Source organism: Anabrus simplex, chromosome 2, assembly GCF_040414725.1.
Source record: "Anabrus simplex isolate iqAnaSimp1 chromosome 2, ASM4041472v1, whole genome shotgun sequence".
In the NCBI taxonomy this organism is placed as follows: Eukaryota; Metazoa; Arthropoda; class Insecta; order Orthoptera; family Tettigoniidae; genus Anabrus; species Anabrus simplex.
In genome coordinates this window covers 1132961432-1132984687 of record NC_090266.1, presented here as the reverse complement: position 1 = coordinate 1132984687, position 23256 = coordinate 1132961432, and the positions used below count along the sequence as shown (strand labels likewise).

General features: G+C 40.2%; 1 protein-coding gene across 1 annotated transcript in view; it reads right to left on the bottom strand.

Moving 5' to 3' along the window:
* Nucleotides 1-23256, bottom strand: part of Apoltp (Apolipoprotein lipid transfer particle) — a 668275-nt gene that overhangs the window by 536343 nt on the left and 108676 nt on the right. The window contains exon 18 of the mRNA XM_067142082.2: nucleotides 21752-21893. Coding sequence (XP_066998183.2) covers nucleotides 21752-21893 — 142 coding nt within the window. The remainder of the gene's footprint in view (nucleotides 1-21751; nucleotides 21894-23256) is intronic.

Below are 23256 nucleotides of genomic sequence, written 5' to 3'. Positions count from 1 at the left end.
TACCTGAATGCAAGCTGATACATACCAGAAGACAAAGATCTTATCTCACAAATACGCCAAAAAATGTTAAGTCCCAAGGTGACACCCAAGTTTGAGAACATTCCAACAATACAGATCATACGATTCCAAAATCAAATAAAGAAATGAAATCTTGTCTTACAGCAGTTCTTTTATGTGCCAGTAAGTCTACCAAAAAGAGACTGGCATATTTGAGCACCTTCAAATACCGCTGGACTGAGCCACGATCTAACCCATTGTGTGTTCCTATTCATGTTCCTATACCGGTGGTCAATCAGCCCCTTGTGATCCAGTTTTATGTATCCCTTTACATTTACAACAATTCTGAACGACATCGGTCCCTCTCTCTAAACTGGGGTAATATAATGAGATGTGTGTTTACAGGCTAGAAGACAGTAGGAATTGTGAGTGCCACTATTAATTCATTATGGGTACCTTGAATGAACCCATAAAATGACTACAGATAAGCAGAGCACGTACTTCAAAACAGGAGGTGGATAACACTGAGATGTATAACTTGTAATAAGTGGTATGTTCCGAGCTGTCAGTGGAGAGGTGGTGTGAAATGACATTAGTAGATGAATAAGTTTGAGTGGTGTCTTTAAAAGTAGGAAAGATAACAATATGAAGATAAGTTGGAATTCAAGAGGACAAATTTTTTGTAGGAAGGGGAGTTAGGGATTGGAGTAACTTACAAAGGGAGATATTCAGTAAATATCCAATTTCTTTGAAATCAGTTAAGCAGCACGACTTGCAGGAGCGTAGCAAAACAAGAAGTGAAGAGCACGAAGAAATTCTGCAATATTCCACTGGGTTTCTTTTACTGCCATTTTATATGAATTGTGCACACTATGCAAGCCACAAGATCCAATGTTCAACAAAATAGGAACATCTAGATCATCTAATAAATTACCAAAATCCTGAAGGAACTTTTTATTAACATTTGGACCATCCACTGAAATTTGTAATTTTTTTAGATAGAGTCCTTGCTGTGCTTGCAAAAAACCATTTAACAAATCTGAGGAGGTAGAGTGACCAAGAAACATGGAATCAAAATAAGAAGTGCATACTTCATTAGTATCAGGATTTAAACAATGAACTACAAGAACCATTTGGCCTATCTGAGAAACTTTATTCAGTGACTCGTCAAACCCAACGGTGAAATGTGTGCACTTACTACCCATCTCAAGAACTTGTTTTTGGAAATAGAGAGCCAAACCATGAGTGATTGTATATGCAACTTTTGTTCTGAGCAGTTGAACTTTCGAAGCTGTTTCAGAGTCTGGAAACATTACTGGAAAAAACTGAGAACGCAATATAGGTCTAATACATCGAGCTCACCATTCCCCAACCACACAGAATATTCAATAGTAAGCAGATCAAAACATTGAAAATTCGATCGATCAATCATATAGCTATCGATATTATTGATTACTTCACATTCAAGGTCACACTTTAACTTTTCATTAAAATTTATTCCTGGCATAAAAGACATGCCCTAGATTAATGTTATAAAAACTGAAAAATGTGTTTGCATTACACGGATAAATATGGTATGTCAATTTTATCTGGCAAAAGAATGAATTTCCAGATTTTTTCCTGAATTCCCTGACATTTCCACGTTTTCCCGTTAATTATCGAATTCCCTGACATTTCCCTGTTTCCCATACGGGTGGACACCCTGTAAAAACTTCATGTTAATTCCGAGAATCTAATCGAAACAAGAGAAGTCCACCTATTCAATACCATACAATGTTATAAGATAAATTATAACATTTTATTACACTTAGTACTGGTTTCGATGCTGGTGTGCATCATCATCAGCCAAAAATAAGAAAAACATACAATGACAAGGCTACAAAAGACAGTGCATAAAGTATGCACAAATTTTACAAAACTGGTAAGACTTAATAAAAAACAAGATCCGTAAACATTAACTTATGACTTAAACCTAAAAATAGCACCAACTGTCTTAAAACTTTGAATATACATCCTCTTGACAAAAGTCCTCTAAACCTAAAATCGTTAAACCATGTGCGAGCAAATTAAATTGAGCTGAGCACAAATAAACCAATGCTTCACTATCATAAAAGTCCAAGAGCATATTTTCTTATCTTGTAAGAACATATGTATAAAAGGTTTTCTTGCTGAACATCCATTGAGTATTGGAGTAAAAGGTGCAAAAATTAAGAAACCATTTTGCTGTTGGTTAAAAATGGCTGTCATTAAAATTACGTAACCAGTCAAAAGACATAACCACTTCTATTACTAAAAAAGAACATGAGGGAACTTCAGACAGTGTTTTGCATAATAAAACCTAGGTCTTCTCTAACTTAAGGAACGTGGCTGGATTCGGTCTGCTAAGTAATAAATAACAACATACATACATACATTATCATTATAGACTGTTATGCCTTTCAGCGTTCAGTCTGCAAGCCTCTGAGAATTTACTAAACGTCGCCACAATCCTCGATTTGCAACTAGTGTTGTGGCCTCATTTAGTTCTATACCTCTTATCTTTAAATCGTTAGAAACCGAGTCTAACCATCGTCGTCTTGGTCTCCCTCTACTTCTCTTACCCTCCATAACAGAGTCCATTATTCTCCTAGGTAACCTATCCTCCTCCATTCGCCTCACATGACCCCACCACCGAAGCCGGTTTATGCATACAGCTTCATCCATCAAGTTCATTCCTAAATTAGCCTTTATCTCCTCATTCCAAGTACCCTCCTGCCATTGTTCCCACATGTTTGTACCTGCAATCATTCTTGCTACTTTCATGTCTGTTACTTCTAACTTATGAATAAGATATCCTAAGTCCACCCAGCTTTCGCTCCCGTAAAGCAAAGTTGGTATGAAAACAGACCGATGTAAAGATAGTTTCGTCTGGGAGCTGACTTCCTTCTTACAGAATACTGCTGATCGCAACTGCGAGCTCACTGCATTAGCTTTACTACACCTTGATTCAATCTCACTTACTATATTACCATCCTGGGAGAGCACACAACCTAAATACTTGAAATTATCGACCTGTTCTAGCTTTGTATCACCAATCTGACATTCAATTCTGTTGAATTTCTTACCTACTGACATCAATTTAGTCTTCGAGAGGCTAATTTTCATACCATACTCATTGCACCTATTTTCAAGTTCCAAGATATTAGACTGCAGACTTTCGGCACAGTCTGCCATTAAGACCAAGTCGTCAGCATAGGCCAAACTGCTTACTACATTTCCACCTAACTGAATCCCTCCCTGCCATTTTATACCTTTCAGCAGATGATCCATGTAAACTACGAACAGCAAAGGTGAAAGATTACAGCCTTGTCTAACCCCTGTAAGTACCCTGAACCAAGAACTCATTCTACCATCAATTCTCACTGAAGCCCAATTGTCAACATAAATGCCTTTGATTGATTCTAATAATCTACCTTTAATTCCATAGTCCCCCAGTATGGCGAACATCTTTTCCCTCGGTACCCTGTCATATGCTTTCTCTCGATCTACGAAACATAAACACAACTGCCTATTCTTCTCGTAGCATTTTTCAATTACCTGGCGCATACTGAAAATCTGATCCTGACAGCCTCTCTGTGGTCTGAAACCACACTGGTTTTCATCCAACTTTCTCTCAACGACTGATCACACCCTCCCTTCCAGGATGCCAGTGAATACTTTGCCTGGTATACTAATCAAGGAGATACCTCGATAGTTGTTGCAATCCTTCCTGTTCCCTTGCTTATAGATAGGTGCAATTACTGCTTTTGTCCAATCTGAAGGTACCTTACCAACACTCCACGCTAATTTTACTACTCTCTGAAGCCATTTCATCCCTGCCTTCCCACTATACTTCACCATTTCAGGTCTAATTTCATCTATTCCTGCTGCCTTATGAAAATGGAGTTTATTTACTATCCTTTCCACTTCCTCAAGCATAATTTCACCAACATCATTTTCCTCCTCCCCATGAGCTTGGCTGCTCGCCACACCACCATGATGATTTCCTTTTACATTGAGAAGATGTTCAAAATATTCCCTCCACCTCTCCAGTGATTCCCTGGGATCCATTATGAGTTCACCTGAATTACTCAAAACACTGTTCATTTCCTTTTTCCCTCCCTTCCTAAGATTCTTTATTACTGTCCAGAAAGGTTTCCGTGCTGCTTGACCTAGCCTTTCCAGGTTATTACCAAAATCTTCCCATGACTTCTTTTTGGATTCAACAACTATTTGTTTCGCTCTGTTTCTTTCATCTACGTACCAATCCCTGTCTGCCTTGGCCCTTGTTTGGAGCCATTTCTGATAAGCCTTCTTTTTACGTTTACAGGCTGCTCTCACTTCATCATTCCACCAAGATGTTCGCTTTTTCCCATCTTTACACACAGTTGTTCCTAGGCATTCCCTTGCTGTTTCTACTACAGCATCCCTGTATGCCACCCATTCACTTTCTATGTCCTGAACCTGCTTACTGTCTACTGTTTGAAACTTCTCACTAATCATATCGATGTACTTCTGTCTAATTTCCTCGTCCTGGAGACTTTCTACCCTTATTCGTTTGCAGATAGATTTCACTTTCTCTACCATAGGCCTAGAGATACTTAGTTCACTACAGATCGGATAGTGGTCTGTATCATCGAAAAATCCGCGAAAAACTCGTACATTCCTAACAGATTTCCTGAATTCAAAGTCTGTTAAGATATAGTCTATTATGGATCTGGTACCCCTAGCCTCCCATGTGTAGCGGTGAATAGCCTTATGCTTGAAGAATGTATTCGTAACAGCTAAACCCATACTAGCACAGAAATCCAGCAAACACTTCCCATTCCCATTAGCTTCCAAAATCCTCCCCACATTTACCAATCACCCTTTCGTATCCTTCAGTTCTATTCCCAACTCTCGCATTGAAATCGCCCATTAGCACTATTCTATCCTTGCTGTTGACCCTGACCACGATGTCACTCAATGCTTCATAAAACTTGTCAACTTCATCCTCATCTGCACCCTCACATGGTGAATACACGGACACAATTCTTGTCCTAATTCCTCCCACTGACAAATCTACCCACATCATTCGCTCATTTACGTGCCTAACAGAAACTATGTTGCGTGCAATGGTATTCCTGATAAAGAGCCCTACCCCAGACTCTGCCCTTCCCTTTGTAACACCCGTCAAGTACACTTTATAATCTCCTATCTCTTCCTCATTATCTCCCCTTACCCGAATATCACTTACTCCTAGCACATCCAGATGCATCCTCTTTGCTGACTCAGCCAGTTCTACCTTCTTTCTTCCATAAGCCCCATTAATATTGATAGCTCCCCATCGAATTCCATAAGATATTTTTTTATATTTTAAATGTAAAATGGTGGACACCATGTTTCCAGGGTACTGAACGATGTTCTCAGTTCAAATCGGGACCTGAAGCAAATAATGTCAAAGAACAGAATGTCAGGAAAGGCTTTTTAAAAGGTCCTGTTGTAAGAATAATGTGAATAAGAGACTCACCGCTGGCAGCATATATTATACATAAAGAAGGACCCTATACAACTCATTCAAAGACAGTTAAAACAAATCCTGAATGATTCTTCCTTTCTTTTTACGGAACAAGAAAAACAAAAGTTAATAACCATGAACCCGAGTTTGCCGACAGCGAGATCACTTTCCAAGTTTCACAAGGCCGGTGTCCCCATTCGACCTATTATAAATTACAGGCCCAGTCCTCTTTACAAGCTAGCACAGTTTATTCAAACATTTCTTGCTAAAAATTACAAACTTTCTTCGAACAACTCTATTAAGAACACCACGGAATTAATTAATAAATTGGATATTTTTGTTCTTCGTCCTTATCACACTATGCACTCTTTCGATATAGTTAATATGTTTCCCAGTATAAATACTAAGGAGCTTCTTCCTATCATCAAGAAAAATCTTCTTGCCAATAGTCAACTAAGTAAACTGGAAGTTTTAAATTTAATGAGTCTTCTTAACTTGCTAATTAATAATATTTACTTTACATTGGATAATACCATTTATAAGCAGAATGGTCTGGCAATGGGGTCACTGGCCTCCAGGATTTTGGCAGAGATTTACTTAGACTTTCTAGAAAATAATGCTATAATAAAAAATTTAACCTTCAGTAATATTCATTTCTGGGCCAGATATGTGGACGATACCTTCGTAATTCTTGATGAACGGTCCACAGATGAAAAAGTTACTCTTGACAATCTTAACATTTTAGATCAGAATATAAAGTTTACCTTAGAATCTGAGAATAATAATCGTTTGAATTTTTTTGACCTAACGGTTATTTTTTTTTTTTTTTTTTGCTAGTTGCTTTTCGTCACACCGACACAGATAGGTCTTATGGCGAATATGGGACAGGAAAGGGCTAGGAGTGGGAAGGAAGCGGCCGTGGCCTTAATTACGGTAGAGCCCCAGCATTTGCCTGGTGTGAAAATGGGAAACCACGGAGAACCATCTTCAGGGCTGCCGACAGTGGGGTTCGAACCTACTATATCCCGAATACTGGATACTGGCCGCACTTAAGCGACTGCAACTATCGAGCTCGGTGGACCTAACGGTTACTCGATCACTTTCTTCCTTTTCGTATAATATCTATAGAAAGCCTGCTCAGACTGCTGTCACCATCAGGAACAATTCTTTCCATCCTCAGGCCCATAAAAATGCTACCTATAATAGTCGGGTTGACAGAGCCTTTAGAGGTCCTCTGTCGAAAAAGAATCTGAATAAAGAATTAAATTTAATTTGGGCGATAGCTAGAAACAATGATTTTAAGAATTCTTTCATTGAGAGAATCATTAACAAGTTTAAGTACCATCCTAATGCCACTCTTTTGAGAGAAAAATCCAAAGTTAATACTTTTTCGACTTTCACCTTTACAAATAAAATACACAGCATCACCAATATCTTCAAAAAACATAACACTAAGATTTCTTACAGAACTAATAATAGAAGTATTGACATCCTGCATAACTCCACTTCATTAAATAGAAATAATGTTTTTCATAGTTCTAGAGTGTACAGATTATGCTGCCATGACTGCGGCAGTTCTTATCTTGGACAAACAGGATGAAGCTTTAAAATTAGATATGTATAACACATTAATGCCGTTAGTACAATAGGTTTTCAGCAATGTGCAGCATATGAAAGATTTTCAACATAATTTTACTAGCATTGATCAGGATCTCACAGTTTTACAGGTTATTAATAAAGGTACTTTGCTTGACATCACTGAGAGCTGTTTCATTCACCTGGATCAATACTTTAATGCTGGTTTAAATCTCAATGATATTTCTGAGAAACCAAGAGTATTGTTCAATTTTTTGATAGCCTTTTTCAGAATCAGAAAAGCTTCCAATAGCAAATCAGTTTTTCAAAGCATACAGAAAACATTCTCACGCCATGCCCTCTTGCCACATCACCCTGCATAATTCCCCTCCTCTTCCCTCCTTCCTTCTTTGCCATTAGCTCTAAGCCCCTCCTAATCCTTCTCAGTACCTCCCTTGATCTGCTTCCCCCTCCCTTTCCCCCCAATGCAGGTTCGTTGGTCACGGTGGCTTGCAGCTCTCAGTGTCTTCTCTAACGTCTAAAAACACACATAATATACGCTGCCAGAGGTAAGTCTCTTATTCACGTTAATTCTTACCACAAGACCTTTTAAAAAGCCTTTCCTGACATTCTGTTCTTTCTCTATATTTGCTTCTGGTCCCAATTTGAACCGAGAACATCGTTCAGTACTCTGGAAACACGGTGTCCGCCGTTTTACATTTAAAATATTAAAAAATATCTTATTATTTATTACTTAGCAGACTGAATCCAGCCATGTTCTTTAAGTTAGAGAAGACCTAGGTTTTATTATGCAAAACACTGTCTGAAGTTCCCTCATGTTCTCTTTTAGTAATAGAAGTGGTTATGTCTTTTGACTGGTTACGTTATTTTAATGACAGACATTTTTAACCAATAGCAAAATGGTTTCTTAATTTTTGCACCTGTTACTCCAATACTCAATGGATGTTCAGCAAGAAAACCTTTTATATGTTCTTACGCAATAAGAAAATATGCTCTTGGACTTTTATGATAGTGAAGCATTGGTTTATTTGTGCTCGGCTCAATTTAATTTGCTCGCACATGGTTTAACGTTTTTAGATTTAGAGTACTTTTGTCAAGAGGACATACATTCAAAGTTTTAAGACAGTCAGTGCTATTTTTAGGTTTAAGTCATAAGTTAATGTTTACGGATCTTGTTTTTTAATTAAGTCTTACCAGTTTTGTAAAATTTGTGCATACTTTATGCATTGTTTTTTATAGCCTTGTCATTGTATGTTTTTCTTATTTTTGGCTGATGATGATGCACACCAGCATCGAAACCGGTACTAAGAATAATAAAATGTTATAATTAATCTTATAACATTGTATGGTATTGAATAGGTGGACCTCTCTTGTTTCCATTAACATCCGTTGGAGGTTGTTATCTCTTCTCTCTTTATCTGTTTTCTATGTAGGGTGTGGAATATGGCTTGGGAAGAGCAAAACTGGGGAACTGGGTTTTTAAGGAGAAAACTGAGTGCCCTGAGGGTAATGTTAAAGGAATCTAGCATTTGAGATCTCGAGGGCTGCTTGGGAGAGGTGGAGAATATCAGTGGTTGAAGAGGTGTTGGGAGAATCGGTGCTGTCTCCATTGAGCGCTGCTCCTGGATGAGGTCGGCTACCACAGTGGAATTATCGGTACCAGAAGGTAGTCCTTGGTAGAGTTTTTCTGGCAGAAGATTGTCTATGAACTGTTGCAAGCCTTGATTCGAGCCTGGAGTAGGAGTACTGGTGACCGCCAGTTTTCTGAGTGGAGGTTCAGATTCCAGAGCATGATGTGGATGAGTACATTTGTATTATACTCAAGTAGAGTCCCGTTGTGTTGGTGCTGGCTGAACTAGTAGGTGACGAGGAGGTGGTTGGTCTTCATAGGAGCACATGATGGAGTGATGAGCAGTGGTGGTTGTGGTGTTTGTAGCACTGTTGATGTTGGAACAGGCAGCATTAGTGGTGGTGATCGTGATACACACTCCAGTTCCATAAGAATATTTCTACATCCATTATATCATTTCTCAGCCATGATTCAACTCCTATTACAATATCTGGTAAGTATATGTCTATAAAATTACTTTCTTTATAATACTTCTACAGTTCAACACTAACATTTTTATGTCATCCCTACTTGACTTCCAGATCCCTGTACCCTTATCACCACTCCCTAGACCGCCCTGTTTCCCTGAATGTACCACCCTATAACCCTTCTAAACAAATTTCCTAACTTATACGTACCACTGAGGTTTAACCTTTCAAGAGGTAGTGACGGAATAAATCGTCCTAGCCACATGGCTTCCTAAGTGGCCATGACGGAATATTCTTTCCGCGATGGGTATGACGACTTATTCCGTCATAAGATCCAAGATCACTTTCCTTTGTGTGTGTATGTTAGTTTCGATCTTTGCCTACAGCATCACTCTCCTAAAATCACGTGACCAGATGAAATGCTTTCATTCTGCACCCAACTGGCAGCCAGCCAGTACCGGCTGGTACCAGCCGCCAGGTTGCTGAGAGTGGTAGATAGTGCATTATGGCAGGTGCAAGTGGAACTCGGAAACGTCTGCAAGAAAAAGAACTGTTTGATTTGTTACAGTGTGACAATTCGGAGAGTGATGTATCATCTGATTGTGTGACTAATGTTGAAATGTCAGGAGATAGCGAGCACAATAGTACAAACGGCTCAAGTGAACGTGACGGTAGCACTAGCAGTGATATTCAGCTCCGTGTATGGACCATGGTAGGATCTGAACGGCCGAGATTTACATTTACAGCGCATCCGGGACTAAATGCACAAACTGAAGACGTAAATACTCCGCTAGAATATTTTCAATTGTTTATCACTCCTGACTTACCGGAACTAATATGCTGAACAGTTTTTAGAAAGCACACCGACCTTCAAACTATATTGGAGAGTGAATCAGTGGACTGACACAAATAAAGATGAAATTATGAGTTTACTTGCATTCTTTCTCTTGCAAGGCATTCATCAGTTACCTGACAACAAGAGCTACTTTTCTCATTGACAGATATTACAGATCCCAATATTTTTGGAGCTGTTATCTGAAAGAAGATTTCATCTCCTTTGCGAACTCTTACACTTTGTCGATAACGAAGCATACGATGAAGCCACATGTGCTCCGAAGAAACTTTACAAATTGACACCTGTTCTGGACCACTTGAATAGCATATTCCGAAGTGTGTACACACCTGAAAGTGATGTGTCTGTAGATGTCTCTCTTATGTTGTGGAAGGGATGTTTGTCATGGGAAGTTTTCATACAGTCTAAGCGCTCAAGATTCGGTATCAAATCATTTCAACTGTGTGAATCTACATCTGGTTAAGTGTGGAATTTCTTGGTGTACATATGAAAAGACACCCAGTTTGATGACTCTCTGAAGAATGAACCATTTGAATTGAAAGTTGTTTCCCGTTGCTTTCTTCAGCAAGCCAAGCGCCTTGCCCTTCGTACTATGATCATTTTTGACAGTTTAATACATATTCTGTACTTGTTGAACCTGATAAAAATACTATACTGCACAAGAGTATCTCACTATATGTTACTTCCCAGTACCTTGTGGAAAATGTGCCACTGTGTTAGTAGCTACTCAAAAGAAATGTACCACTTGAAAGGTTAAGTGAAGGCCATCTGAGTGCAGATCCCTATCTCTTACCCATCCATTAGGATATAGAAATATCACTCACATCCCAGCACAGAAAGTCTTCCAAATTAGGAATAAGTTTTGGCCAACCTTCCTGGTTCTTGTCCTCCTCCCTACCATGGCTGACATGGATATATTGTTAAATACAAGAGTCTCAATTTTTAAACAACTTTATTGAGTGAAACCATCCAAGCCCCCCACCACAGCCCTTACGATGTGAATGGTGTCTTACAATCAACACAGTACTGCTCAATGCTGAGTCCAACAACCAGCCTGTGGGCACTGCACTCAACCTCACCCCCATCAACTAATGGCCAAACACGCAAGCTCCACCTGTTTGTAAAACTTGTGGTCAACCTCATCCCACCTACTCATGCCTATGTAAAACTCCCCCTCCCTTCCTGAAAACAGTCTCAAATTTGTTGCTCCCATCAGAACCATGGACCCCTCACTCCTCCACCCAACTCCCAGTTTTTTCCCCCCCGTCCAAAGAAGATACTGTCCAATTCTTTACTCCATCTCTCCCCAACATCTTTCCCATCACCGCCCCCTCGTCTTCAAGCTGCCGCCAACCAAACCTTAAACCTCCATTTTCAAACAACCCATTCTGGTTTAAACTGTCATTTTGTTTTCTCTTGCTCGAAACCCTTGTCTGATGGATAATCTAACCCAAAGTACAAGACCCTAACCTCCCATATCCATAGTTTTCCTCAACATTCAATCCTTCAGGAAAAAATGCTTTCAGCTCCAAGCCCTCCTACACCATAATCCCGCTCACATACCTTATTACTTAATGAAACCATTTTCCATCACTCCCAATCTGCTCACTTACCTGGCTTCACCCTCCACAGAGCAGACCACCCAGATGGGGTCGCTCATGGGGGTGCAGCTATCACCGTCTGCCCCTCCCGCCCAACACGTATCCACCTCTCCACTCACCCTCATTCTTTTCCTAAATCCCTTATCGCAACCATTTATTTCAGATCCAGATTCCTTCATCTAGCCACAATATACAACCGTTTCCACAACGCTCTTCCGACAGACTTCCTCACCTACCTCCACAACTCATTCAGATATTTCATCCTCCTCATAAATCTCAATCTACATGGCCGAACAGCCACCGAACTTAATAACATTGACACCTTCCTTCACAGCATAGATTCATCATTCATTCCCCTACCAGGACCATCACGCCCTTCTTCACAATCCAACCCTGATGCCGTTATTGCTCATAATTCTTTTATAAACCTCTTACAAGTCTCTTTCCTCCCCAGTATAGGGAGTGACGACCTCCCTATCTTACTCCAAATCCTAACCCATGGCCCCTACACCAATCCTCCCCTCTCCCCATGCATCATCACTATTTTTTCCAAAGCCAACTGGCCAGGATACTGTGTCCACATTAGCTGATCCCTCACCCAAGCACCTCCTCCTCCCACTGACACCCAATCCATAGAGAACATAGCATATTCCATCCATACTACAATAACCTCCAACGCCCATATTCCTACCTACCTTTACATACCCCATAAAATGTGACTCCTGCCTAAGTTCCTCCATCTCCAGAAACTATCCCTATAATACCTCTCTGAATTCTCCAGAACCTGTGACCCTTACATTCTCCTGATCCAACGCCAAACCAGCCATTCAATTACCAACTATCACCATGCCCACCATCGCCACTCTTGGTCCGATACCTGCATTTCTCTAAACGTTCAATATGCCTCCCCTTCCAAATTCAGGAGTAAACTCTCTTCCCTTCTCAGCCAACATCGCACCCCATCCTACCTCATCCTTCATAATGGCGGATCTCCAAGACACACCAAGGAAAAAACTGGAGATCTTCTTCTCTCACTTTCACAAACGCTTTACCCTGACAATCCATCATTCCGTAACCGACCCCACCTTTCATCAAAACCTTCTGTCCTCGCCCTACCTACAACTATCCTCAACCCACTCCCTCACACCCCACGTCCTAAACACCCTGATAACAGTCACCAACATAATAGATGCCCTATCCTGAACCCAAGGCACCGCTCCAGGTCCCAATCGCATCTACTACCAACACATCTGCCAAGCGCCACCTAAACTCCTTTCACTACTAGCCACCTTTTATACATTCATCCTCACCTCTGGTTTTTACCCCACCAGTTGGGGAAATGATCCAACATGCTCCACTTCCCTAAACCTGGAAAATACCTGTCAAACTCAGACACCTCCTCATCTTATAACCGTCCTCATCAAAATCCTGGATAAGATCCTAACTCGCCACATTCACCCCTATCTTCAGTCCCACCACCTCCTACCACACTCCCAATGTGGTTTTTGTCCCGAAATTTCCACTTCACACCTCCCAAACTTTCCACTTCACACCAGCAACTGCTCCTCACCCAGTTTATTGCTGATAATTTCAACTTAGTCCTCCCCAGCCTTCTCATTACCTTTCACTTTAATAAAGCTTCTGATTCCATTTGGCGTTCTGCCCTAATTTATAAGCTTCATCACTTCAACCTTCCTCACGACCTCATCCAATTCTTTGCCTCTTACCTACATACCAGAACCACCTGCATATCCATCCATGGCCAGCTCTCTTAACCCTTACCAATGTCTCTAGGAGTTCCTCAAGGATCCCTGCTCTCTCTGTTGCTCTTCATTTTCTTTTTAGCTGATATCCCCCAACCACCCTTCCTGGCCCAAGCTCCTCCAATTCACTGATGATACAGCAGTCCTTGGCTTCCTCAAACCCCCCCCTCCCCCCCACCAATCAGTCCAAGCCATGAACCGAATCCTTCAACCCTACCTAAAATCCGTTACCTCTTGGTGTAAGCGTTGGCACTTGCATATCAACCCCTCCAAAAGCCAATCCATATACTCCGACCGCATCATGGACGCCTCTTCGTCACCCAAAATCCCGAACACCTCTGCCTCAAAATCCACAAGACCCCTTCCTTCATCCTAAACCTACTTTGAAATACCTATGTATCACCATCGACCAACATCTGTCCTTTTGTCCTCATTTCCTTAATGACAAATCCAAAGCCACCAGTAGATACCAGCTGCTTTACCAACTGGCTGGCACCAGATGGGATCTCAACACCAAACTCCTCCCCATTCCCTATAAAACCTTTATCAGACCCGCCGTCATGTATGGTCACCCTGCCTGGACAGCTGTCACCCATTCCAATCCCACCCTCTACCAGCCTCTTCTATCCATGGAATGTCGCTTGGCTTGGATTGCTCTCCATCTTCCACCTCTCTATTATACCAAAGACCTCTATAACATACCTATTCCTCTTCCCCAAACTGGACACCTACGTCTCCCTCCCATTCCAAAGATTCCTAGATAAAGCCATGACCCCCAACAACCCCATTACATCCCCACTCTGGTCACTACCCTTTAAGATCCCTCGACATACCTTATCCCCACTCCACTGTTACCACATCCTCATCCAATCCACAGACCAGCCACCCCCTTAGAGACAACTACGTTTGTGTACACTACATACTCTCTCCACACATCATTAGCTGCCTAGTCCATCTCATAGGACAAATTTACTTTTTGATATTACCATTCCTATGACACCACATAGACCACCCTACCATCCCCATGAAATAGCACTCCTCTTAAGCCACACTTAGCAAGCATTAGAACCCACAATATGTTCCAGCCATAGAGACAAATCCAGCTTCTTGCTAAAATGTGACATTCTGTACATATGTATATAGTCTTAAAATTGTATTATGTACAGTTAATGGTTTTCTCAACAATTTCCTCTCTTCAACAAGGTGGAAAAAATAGCTACGCTACTATTGGTTATGTTGTCAAGAACTCCAAATTAGAACCCACAATCCATTCCAGCTATAGAACTGATGTAACCTATTGCTAAAATGTGGCAACCTGTACATATTATATAGTTAAAAATTGTATTATATGTAGTTGGTATTGATCAATGTTTTATTTAAGTATCTTTTACATATTGAATATTTTCTTAGCAGGTTACGTACTTCCATTTGGTTATCACACCCTGCAGCAATCATTCATTCCTTTCATAAATAATGACAGTAATTTCATATTTGTTTATAATTATATAACAGAAAGCTTACTAGGTCTATTTATTTAGATAACCTCATTAATAATATGGCAGAAAATAGCAAAATTTCTCTGGCTATGCTGTTCAAGAAATAAGCCTGTGCTATTGTATTATTGTATATTTGTGTATGATATGTGTAATCAAACAAAATCTTCTGTTCAAATGTAAATGGTAGAAGACAACAAAACTAATTAGATAATTTTTTTAAAAAAACACATTAAAATCAAGAAAAAGGAAAAATTGGAAATAAAGTAGGGAATAAAATCTTGCTCAGACAGGCAGACAGACAGACAGACAGACAGACAGACAGACAGACAGACAGACAGACAGACAGACCGTGGTGTTGGAAACTCCAGCACCCTGCATCGATGCCAATTTTCCACCCCTCACGCTAGTCAGATATCCTATTACCTTAATCCATGCACTACAGCCCCATCCCCAGGGGCAGAGTCCTGCAGGCAGGCCCACCGTGCAGCACTTCAAACCCACGGGCTCCGGCAGCCCAGCCCGTGCAGTGCCGTTCTCTTCTGACGCGGCAGTGTACTGGCCCACAGCACTGGTCTCATACAGCCCACCGCAGTCCACTGCACTGGGCGGGCTCAGTAGAATAACCTTGAGTACTTCTCCACAATAACATGTGCGCCGTGCACAATGAAATGTTCACGTCACACTACTATTCGGATCACTCACTCTACGAATTCCCGTACGCTAATAACATATTTCAAAGTACGCCAATCGCATTTTGAAATTAAACGGTAGAGATTTCTCCTGCACTGTAATAATAATAATAATAATAATAATAATAATAATTGAAAACAAACAGAAACTTTATTATAAACTAATATTAGTCTGCAATTGTCATCAAGTTAACTGAAAATGAATCTAAATAACAGGAAGCATATTCATAGGACTTCATTCATGTTTATCTCAAAATGAAATACAAACAGAAATGACGTGCAATATGCCAACAACAAAAACAAACCTGAACATAGCTTTTATTTAGTGTGCGTAGTTTATTGGTCATTGCTAATGTGGTGGAATGGAATTACTGTGAATGAAAAGAAGAGCATCAGCATTGTCTGGTTGTAGAAGAGACTGTCGTGCGTTGAGAATGAAGCCCGCTGAACTGAAATTTCTCTCTGAAGCTGAACTTGATGTTTGCGTACATATTACTTTCTTAGCGATCTGGTGAAATTTTGGATAGTTTTGTCCAAGTGTTCTCCAATAGGATGCTATATCTATCTTCTTCCATTCCACTATTTTGCTTTAAATATCTTTCCAGCTCATCTGTTGGAATAGGAGCATCATGAACTTCAGTGCACGAAGAAAACTTCATTACTTTGGCAGGTTGTGGCATAGTCATGGAGTCTGATGACACGGAAACATTAGAATGCTCGTCATTCAAGCACACCTCGTTCATCGTAAGTTTTTATCTATGCATAAAAAGACAAAATCAGACAGACTCTAATCTATACCTACTAATATGATAGAGAGTGCAAATTTTGTTAGTGTGTGTATATCTGGAGGATAATCTCAGAAACTACTGGACCGATTCTAAAAATCCTTTTACTAATGTAAATATACATTATCCCTGAGGGACATGAGCTATATTTTATTTTCAAAACAATTCGAGGTGGGGGCGATGGGGGAGATATAAAAAATAATAGGCTAATATAGGCGAAATATCAAATTTGTCGTGGAAGGACCATGTTTTAAGGCCCTAAAACCGACCGTTATGGAGATATTGGCACCACACTACCCCTGCTCTCGGAATCGGATAAAGAAATAAACTGCCGTAACCATAGCAACACCAGCTCCAGGATTCTACAGCAGTGAGATTATGCATGTACGTTTGGGCATAAGTGCCAACCAAAATTTGTACACATAATCCCTGAGCATATCTACAATATATCTCAAAAACTTAACATGTTACGGACATGAAGTGGTATTTATAATCTCTTTTAAAAATGAAATGAAATGGCGTATGGCTTTTAGTGCCGGGAGTGTCCGAGGACTAGTTCGGCTCGCCAGATGCAGGTCTTTTGATTCGATACCCGTAGGCGACCTGCGCGCCGTGATAAGGATGAAATTATGATGAAGACGGACACATACACCCAGCCCCCGTGTCAACGAAATTAACCAATGATGGTTAAAATTCCCGACCCTGCCGGGAATCGAACCCGGGACCCCTGTGACCAAAGGCCAGCACGCTAACCATTTAGCCATGGAGCCGGACTCTTTTAAAAATAGACATGTATTATTTTGTTTTCGGAAAAAACACTTGGGGAGGGGGGGCTAAAAAGGACTGAAATGTGGGTTGGCGTGAATTTTTAAGATGAGCATATCTACAGTGTATCTCAAACACTTAACATGTTACAGATGTGAAAATTGATATATTTAATATTTTAAAAATAAAAATCAGGTATTATTTTGTTTTTTGAAAAACCACTTAACGTGGGCGGGGGGGTGGGGTGTAAAAGGGACTGAAAAGGGAGCTGAATCAGTTTTATTAGGGTACTGATAGACTATCTCAAAAACTGAAGTTGTTATAGACGTATAAATTGATATTTAGAGTCTCCTTCAAAAAGAAAGAAATACGTATTCTCTTGGTTTTGGAAAATCCACTTAAGGGGGGATGAAAGGGGATTAAAGGACTGAAATATTAGTTGAATTATTTGTATTAGGATATTTATATCTAAAAACCTAAAGATGATGCAGACGTGAAAATGGGTATTTGAAATCACCTTTAAAAATAAATAAACACTCATATTTGGGGGGTAAAATTAACTTCAGAGGGGGGGGGGGGGTTGAAATAGGTGTTGAATTCTTTTCATGAGAATACAAATATCTAAAAAACTGAAGATGTTACAGTCGTGATAATTGGTATTTGGCAGCTCCTTTATCAATAAACAGATTTTTGGGGGGGGAAAACCACTTAAGAGACTGAAAAGAACTGGAAAAGCAGGTGAATTTTTTAAATGAGTACCAGTATATCTACGGTGTTTGTCAAAATCTTTACATATTACAGACATGGAACTTGGTACTTGGAATGTCCTTTAAAAATAAAGAAACATGTCTTTTTTTTGTTTTCGGAAAATCTATGTAGGTGGGGGTGGAGGAAGAGCTAATAAAGGGGTTGAATTCTTTTATGCAGATACTTATATCTCAAAACCTGAAGATGTTACAGATGTGGAAATATGTATTTGGAATTTCCTTTAAAAGTAAAGAAACTTTTTTTACTTGAGAGAAGATGTTCTCACGTGTACAGTTCTATGTCGCATGGTCATCTTAGCCCCAAAAGGCAATACCACAAATGTGGTTTACAAAGAGTTTCTGGGGTAAATGAAAGTCAATTTTTCAGTGAGGTTTTATACTTCAGGGATTTTCAGATAATGTCTTAGTACAGTACCGAGGAACGATTACTTTTATCAAATCATGAAATCCACGCAAGAAGCCGAGGGTAACTGCTAGTGTGTACATGAAGTTCATCGCAGATCGTACAGCACACATAATTAATGTTTTTCCCATCACCATCAACTGCAGGCTTGAATACCAACTAAATACGACTTTAAAGTTTAGGATCCGGTTCAGAAGTCTTGTACTGTGCGGTTTATAGTTCGTCGGTTTCTTCTTTTTTTCTTTTTAATTTCCTGATTTTTTGCCACGGTTTCTATTCTTTTGGAACCAGAGTCCACATTCGTTTCCCATAACAGGATAGACGTAGAAGTCAAACTGAAAACCACAGTAAATTTGATCGACTCTACTCGACCGTAATGCAACGCACTATGCTGACACGCAATACACTGTACATATTGAAGCAGTCAGCCCAAAGAACTACCACAGCGCTGACCTTGGCTCACCGTGTACGAATGACAGAGCGCTGTCCAGACCGGCCCGTGCGATGACGTCGTGGGCTTCGTATGTTCGAGCCTTTCAAAGCCCATTGCAGTTTACTGCCGAAGCAGCTCAAAATCACTCCTCACCTTCAGTCCCTGTGCTGTAAGCGCTAGTTACAGTACAATGATCATGGCACGGCCCAATGTCGAGCGGAGAAACCAAACTGTGGACACTGCTAACAAGTGCCTGTGCAGTGCCACATTTGGGGATTTATTCATACAACTTAATAAGACAATGTAAAGCTTGCCCAGCTCCACCACCAGATCACCCTGACCTCATAGTCCCTATCAGAACAATAGAACCCCCTACACCTACAATAGACTCCATCTATCCATTCCCCACCCCAGAAGACATCATCCGATGTTTCACCCTATCTTTGATGAACATCTTTCCATATCACCGTCCCCTAAGTATTTTTCAGCTCTAAGCTGCAGTTACACTGACTGTGTAATGCAGGCATTCTCCATCACATCTCCTCAAGATACCTGTATCTCTTGGTCAGAGAGAGGGTGTAGCCCTTTACGTGGCCTGTCCCACTCCATCAGGGTGGGGAACGAAAGCTTAAAAATTTAAAAAAGTGGTGTCACATCAAGTAGAGTAGGCTTCGGCATAGTGGCTATTTTTTGCTAACCTTGCGGCTCTACATTCGGAAGGCAGAGGGGCTGGCCCCAACCATCGGCTGTCTTGAAAATGGTTTTTCGTTGTTTTCCATTGTACTGCACCAAGGCGAAAGCTGAGACAGTTTCTTTAAAGCCCACGGCCGCACCCACTTCGACTTCTCCATAAACCACATCACTAACACAAATCTCCTTGGCCTGAGAGAATAACCATCTAGGAGGCCCGCCGTACAATTTCCAGTTACAGAATGAAAACTTTCACCCAACCTCAAGCTCCCCCCTCAAGTGGTGTTGCTACAAACATGCTAGCCAGCCAGTGTCCTGGAAAGTTGAATTATTCAACTGATAAGTCCATGCCGCACTGGGGCAAAACACTGGTTACTTTTGACGACTGAGTTTCCTGAATTTTATTTAGCTACCTCAATCAGCACCCATATTTTTTTGGTCATGCTAGCACAGAAGGGCATATATAGCAGGTAGAGATATATTTTCCTCTAGTTGTCGACATTGCATTTGTGCTTTTCACAAGATAGCTTGTAGTGGTGTCAAGTGTCAGCTTTTACATGTAGACTTTTTTATTTCTGCCTATGTAGTGTTGTCGTTTCTACCCATTTAAACCACTATGATAACTCAGCATCTCATCTGGTCTGGTAGCTTGCTGAGCATGGGAAAAGGCAGATACTTCCTTCAGTATCACTTATTCCCAATCCTCCCTGCTGTCTCTTTCTCTTCTTAGAATTAACAGCATGTTGGAGGCGATGTAGATAGTGCCGATCACCAAGCGCGGGGGGGGAGCGGAGATGTAATTCCCTCCTAGTTCATTGGCACTGCATTTGTTCTTATCACAGGATAGCTTGCTGTGGTGTTGCCACCGGTGTGCTTGCAGGCCAGTGTCTTGAAAAAGTGCGGTATCCAACTGATGAGCCCATGTCACACTGGAGCAAAACACTCGTCATTTTTGGTGACTGAGTTTGCATAGATCCCTCCAAATACTTCCAGTGTAACTCAGGCAAAGGACTAAGGGCATCATTAATTGCTTTTAAGATTAATTATAGAAAACTGTTAACTGCATCATTGCTTGCAAACATGGATTCAGCTGCATCTGTCAACAAACTAACTAACTGTGCTCGATGCTGCAATTTGGATTGCAGAAGCAGTGAAAGGGGTGTCACCAAAAAACGTATGTCAGTGCTTTCATGAAGCCATGTTTGTTTCACACCCTGACCAAGGAATCATCATAAATGAAAATACTGATGTTCTACAACAAACTCTTGAACAGTGTAATTATGGTAATGTCAGTGCAGAAGATTATGTGGCCACTGATGTAGAAATTGAGACAAAGGCAGCGTCAGAAAACATCAAAGAGTTCGTCACCCATCCCCTCCAAGAAAAGAAAACAGAAATTGATGGTGATGATGATGAGAACAAAGACGACTAAGAAAATGGTTTATGTAATGTGAAGTCCTACCAACATGCCCTGTCAGCCACATAAAGTATATTCAGTCTTTTTCACTAGCGAAAAATGACATGGAATTGATCAACATTATTTGCCATGCCATTTTAATCGAGAACCATGCTACCAGGGATAGGTGTGTCCAGCATAAAATTCTGGATTACTGGAAGAAGTAAATGACAGTACTATTCAGTATTACTATCACTGATAATTCTATAAAACATGTAATGTGTATTAAATAAGTATATGTACTGTACTGCTGTGTGCTGCAAGGAAGTTCTAAGGAAGGACAGATTTTTGATAGTGCTGATGAACTACTATAGTGTATATAAGCATGTAATTAGTGTCATTATTGTATCTATCACAGAAAAACATATTTTTTAAATTTTTTTACAAGCTGCTTTACGTCACACTGACACAGATAGGTCTTATGGCGACGATGGGACAGGAAAGGGCTAGGAGTGGGAAGGAAGCGGCCATGGCCTTAATTAAGATACAGCCTGGTGTGAAAATGGGAAACCATGGAAAACCAACTTCAGGGCTACTGACAGTTGGGTTCGAATCCACTATTTCCTGAATACTGGATAGTCGCACTTAAGCGACTGCAGCTATCGAGCTCGATCAAAATCGTATAAATCTACTGTTCGATTTTCTAACGGAGGTGTGTACTTATGAGTTTTATTTTATCTTTTAAACATACCAGAATCCTGCATACAGCAGAAAATCCCTAGGGTTTTTGCTGAGGACAGGTTTTACTGAATTATTATTTTTCATTTTTCACAATATGCAAGCTGATACATACCTGAAGACAAGGCACAATCATAAGATTCCCAAATCAAATAAGGAAGTTAAATCTATATTGGCTGAAACAATAAATAGGCTACAAGTGAAGAGGCAAATAATAATATACTTACCAAGAGCTTCATATTTATTTTTTGCTGATTGAATGAGCACTGTTAAGTTCTGACTGTCCGGGTGTAAATTTAGTTTAGCACTCATTTCTCTTTTCTGTAGCGATCCAGGTGTATCAAAAACAAGGCTGACGGTTGAACCATTCTGAAAATAAAAAGAGCAGGATTTAACTTGACTGGATGGTTTCCTAAGACTCAGGGTCAGTTCTAGCATCATGTGCCAGACAAACTACCAGGTGCTCTCACCTCTGATTAAGCAACAGAAGCTGTGTCCAGATTTTGATAGTTTCAATGGCTGAGATGTATTAGAGATCATCTTACAACATTTGCTGGCTGCTACAAGCACAAGAGTACCAATTCATGATTTCAAGATCAAGGTTTCGATCCTGACTGCAGTAGCAGATTTTTCAGTATTTTTCCATTCTATGCCAAAATCATTGGTATATTAAAATCATAGGTGGTGCACTCAGTAGCCATACAACATTTCTATTTTATCTACCCAAGAGCCGTTTTAATAACCTGCCTTTCCTTTACTTGCATCAGCTGAGTAAGCGAGAGCACAATGTTAATTTTACAATCTATGAAACAAATGAATAGGGGGGTTTTGTGGTAAAATGCCATGATATGACTGAAAATAGAAAAATTGTTTGTGTATCACTATCACAGGAGGCAGAGAAGGGGGATGGGGAAAGAAAGTTACACACACACAGGGTAATGACAAACATTGCCAATAATAATAATAATAATAATAATAATAATAATAATAATAATAATAATAATAATAGTTCCGGAGTATCTGAGGAACGCAGAGGTGATGAAAGAAAGTGCGGGCTTAAATGGGTCTAACTACAATATCAAAATTAATTTAAAACTTAAACTGAAGGTTATATTTCTTCAAAAAACAACAAGTCGGCAAATAACAGAATATCAGGTACAAGACTAGGAAAATTCAAGCTTCAGAACTTTAACAATTTGGGCCTTAAGCCCCTAGTTTTACAATCTTACAAAAGAAGAGGTATTACTTAATGAGGGGCAGAAATCCCCTAATTCAAGTGCACTTGCTTCCTAAATCACAATATCTAGCCTCCCAGAGGCACACTTTACAGTTACAAAACTTGAAAAAGAGCTAACAGCCTCTCCGTTTCTCTCGGCCTCCTCGAGGCAACATCAAAAATCTTACACTCTCTGGCCTCCCATGGCCCGACTTACAATTTGAAACAGGAGTATCTCGTACGCAACCTATACGGCCTTTGCGGAACAGAACAGGTTAAGTAAATGGCCCCAAACACAAACTAAATTAAGGCATACTGCGCTCCAAGATAATGAACACCAAAAAAAACCTAAGGGGCTCTAGGTCGATGAATCAGGGGCTATTCCCAAACTACTGAGGTGACTCGTATAGAAATTACATTAACACATTACAGTAGGAAAAAGTTAGAGAAAAATGTAGTCACCCCAAACCAAGATGAAGGGGAGCTCGAGATGGTACATAACTCTCTATTCCCGAT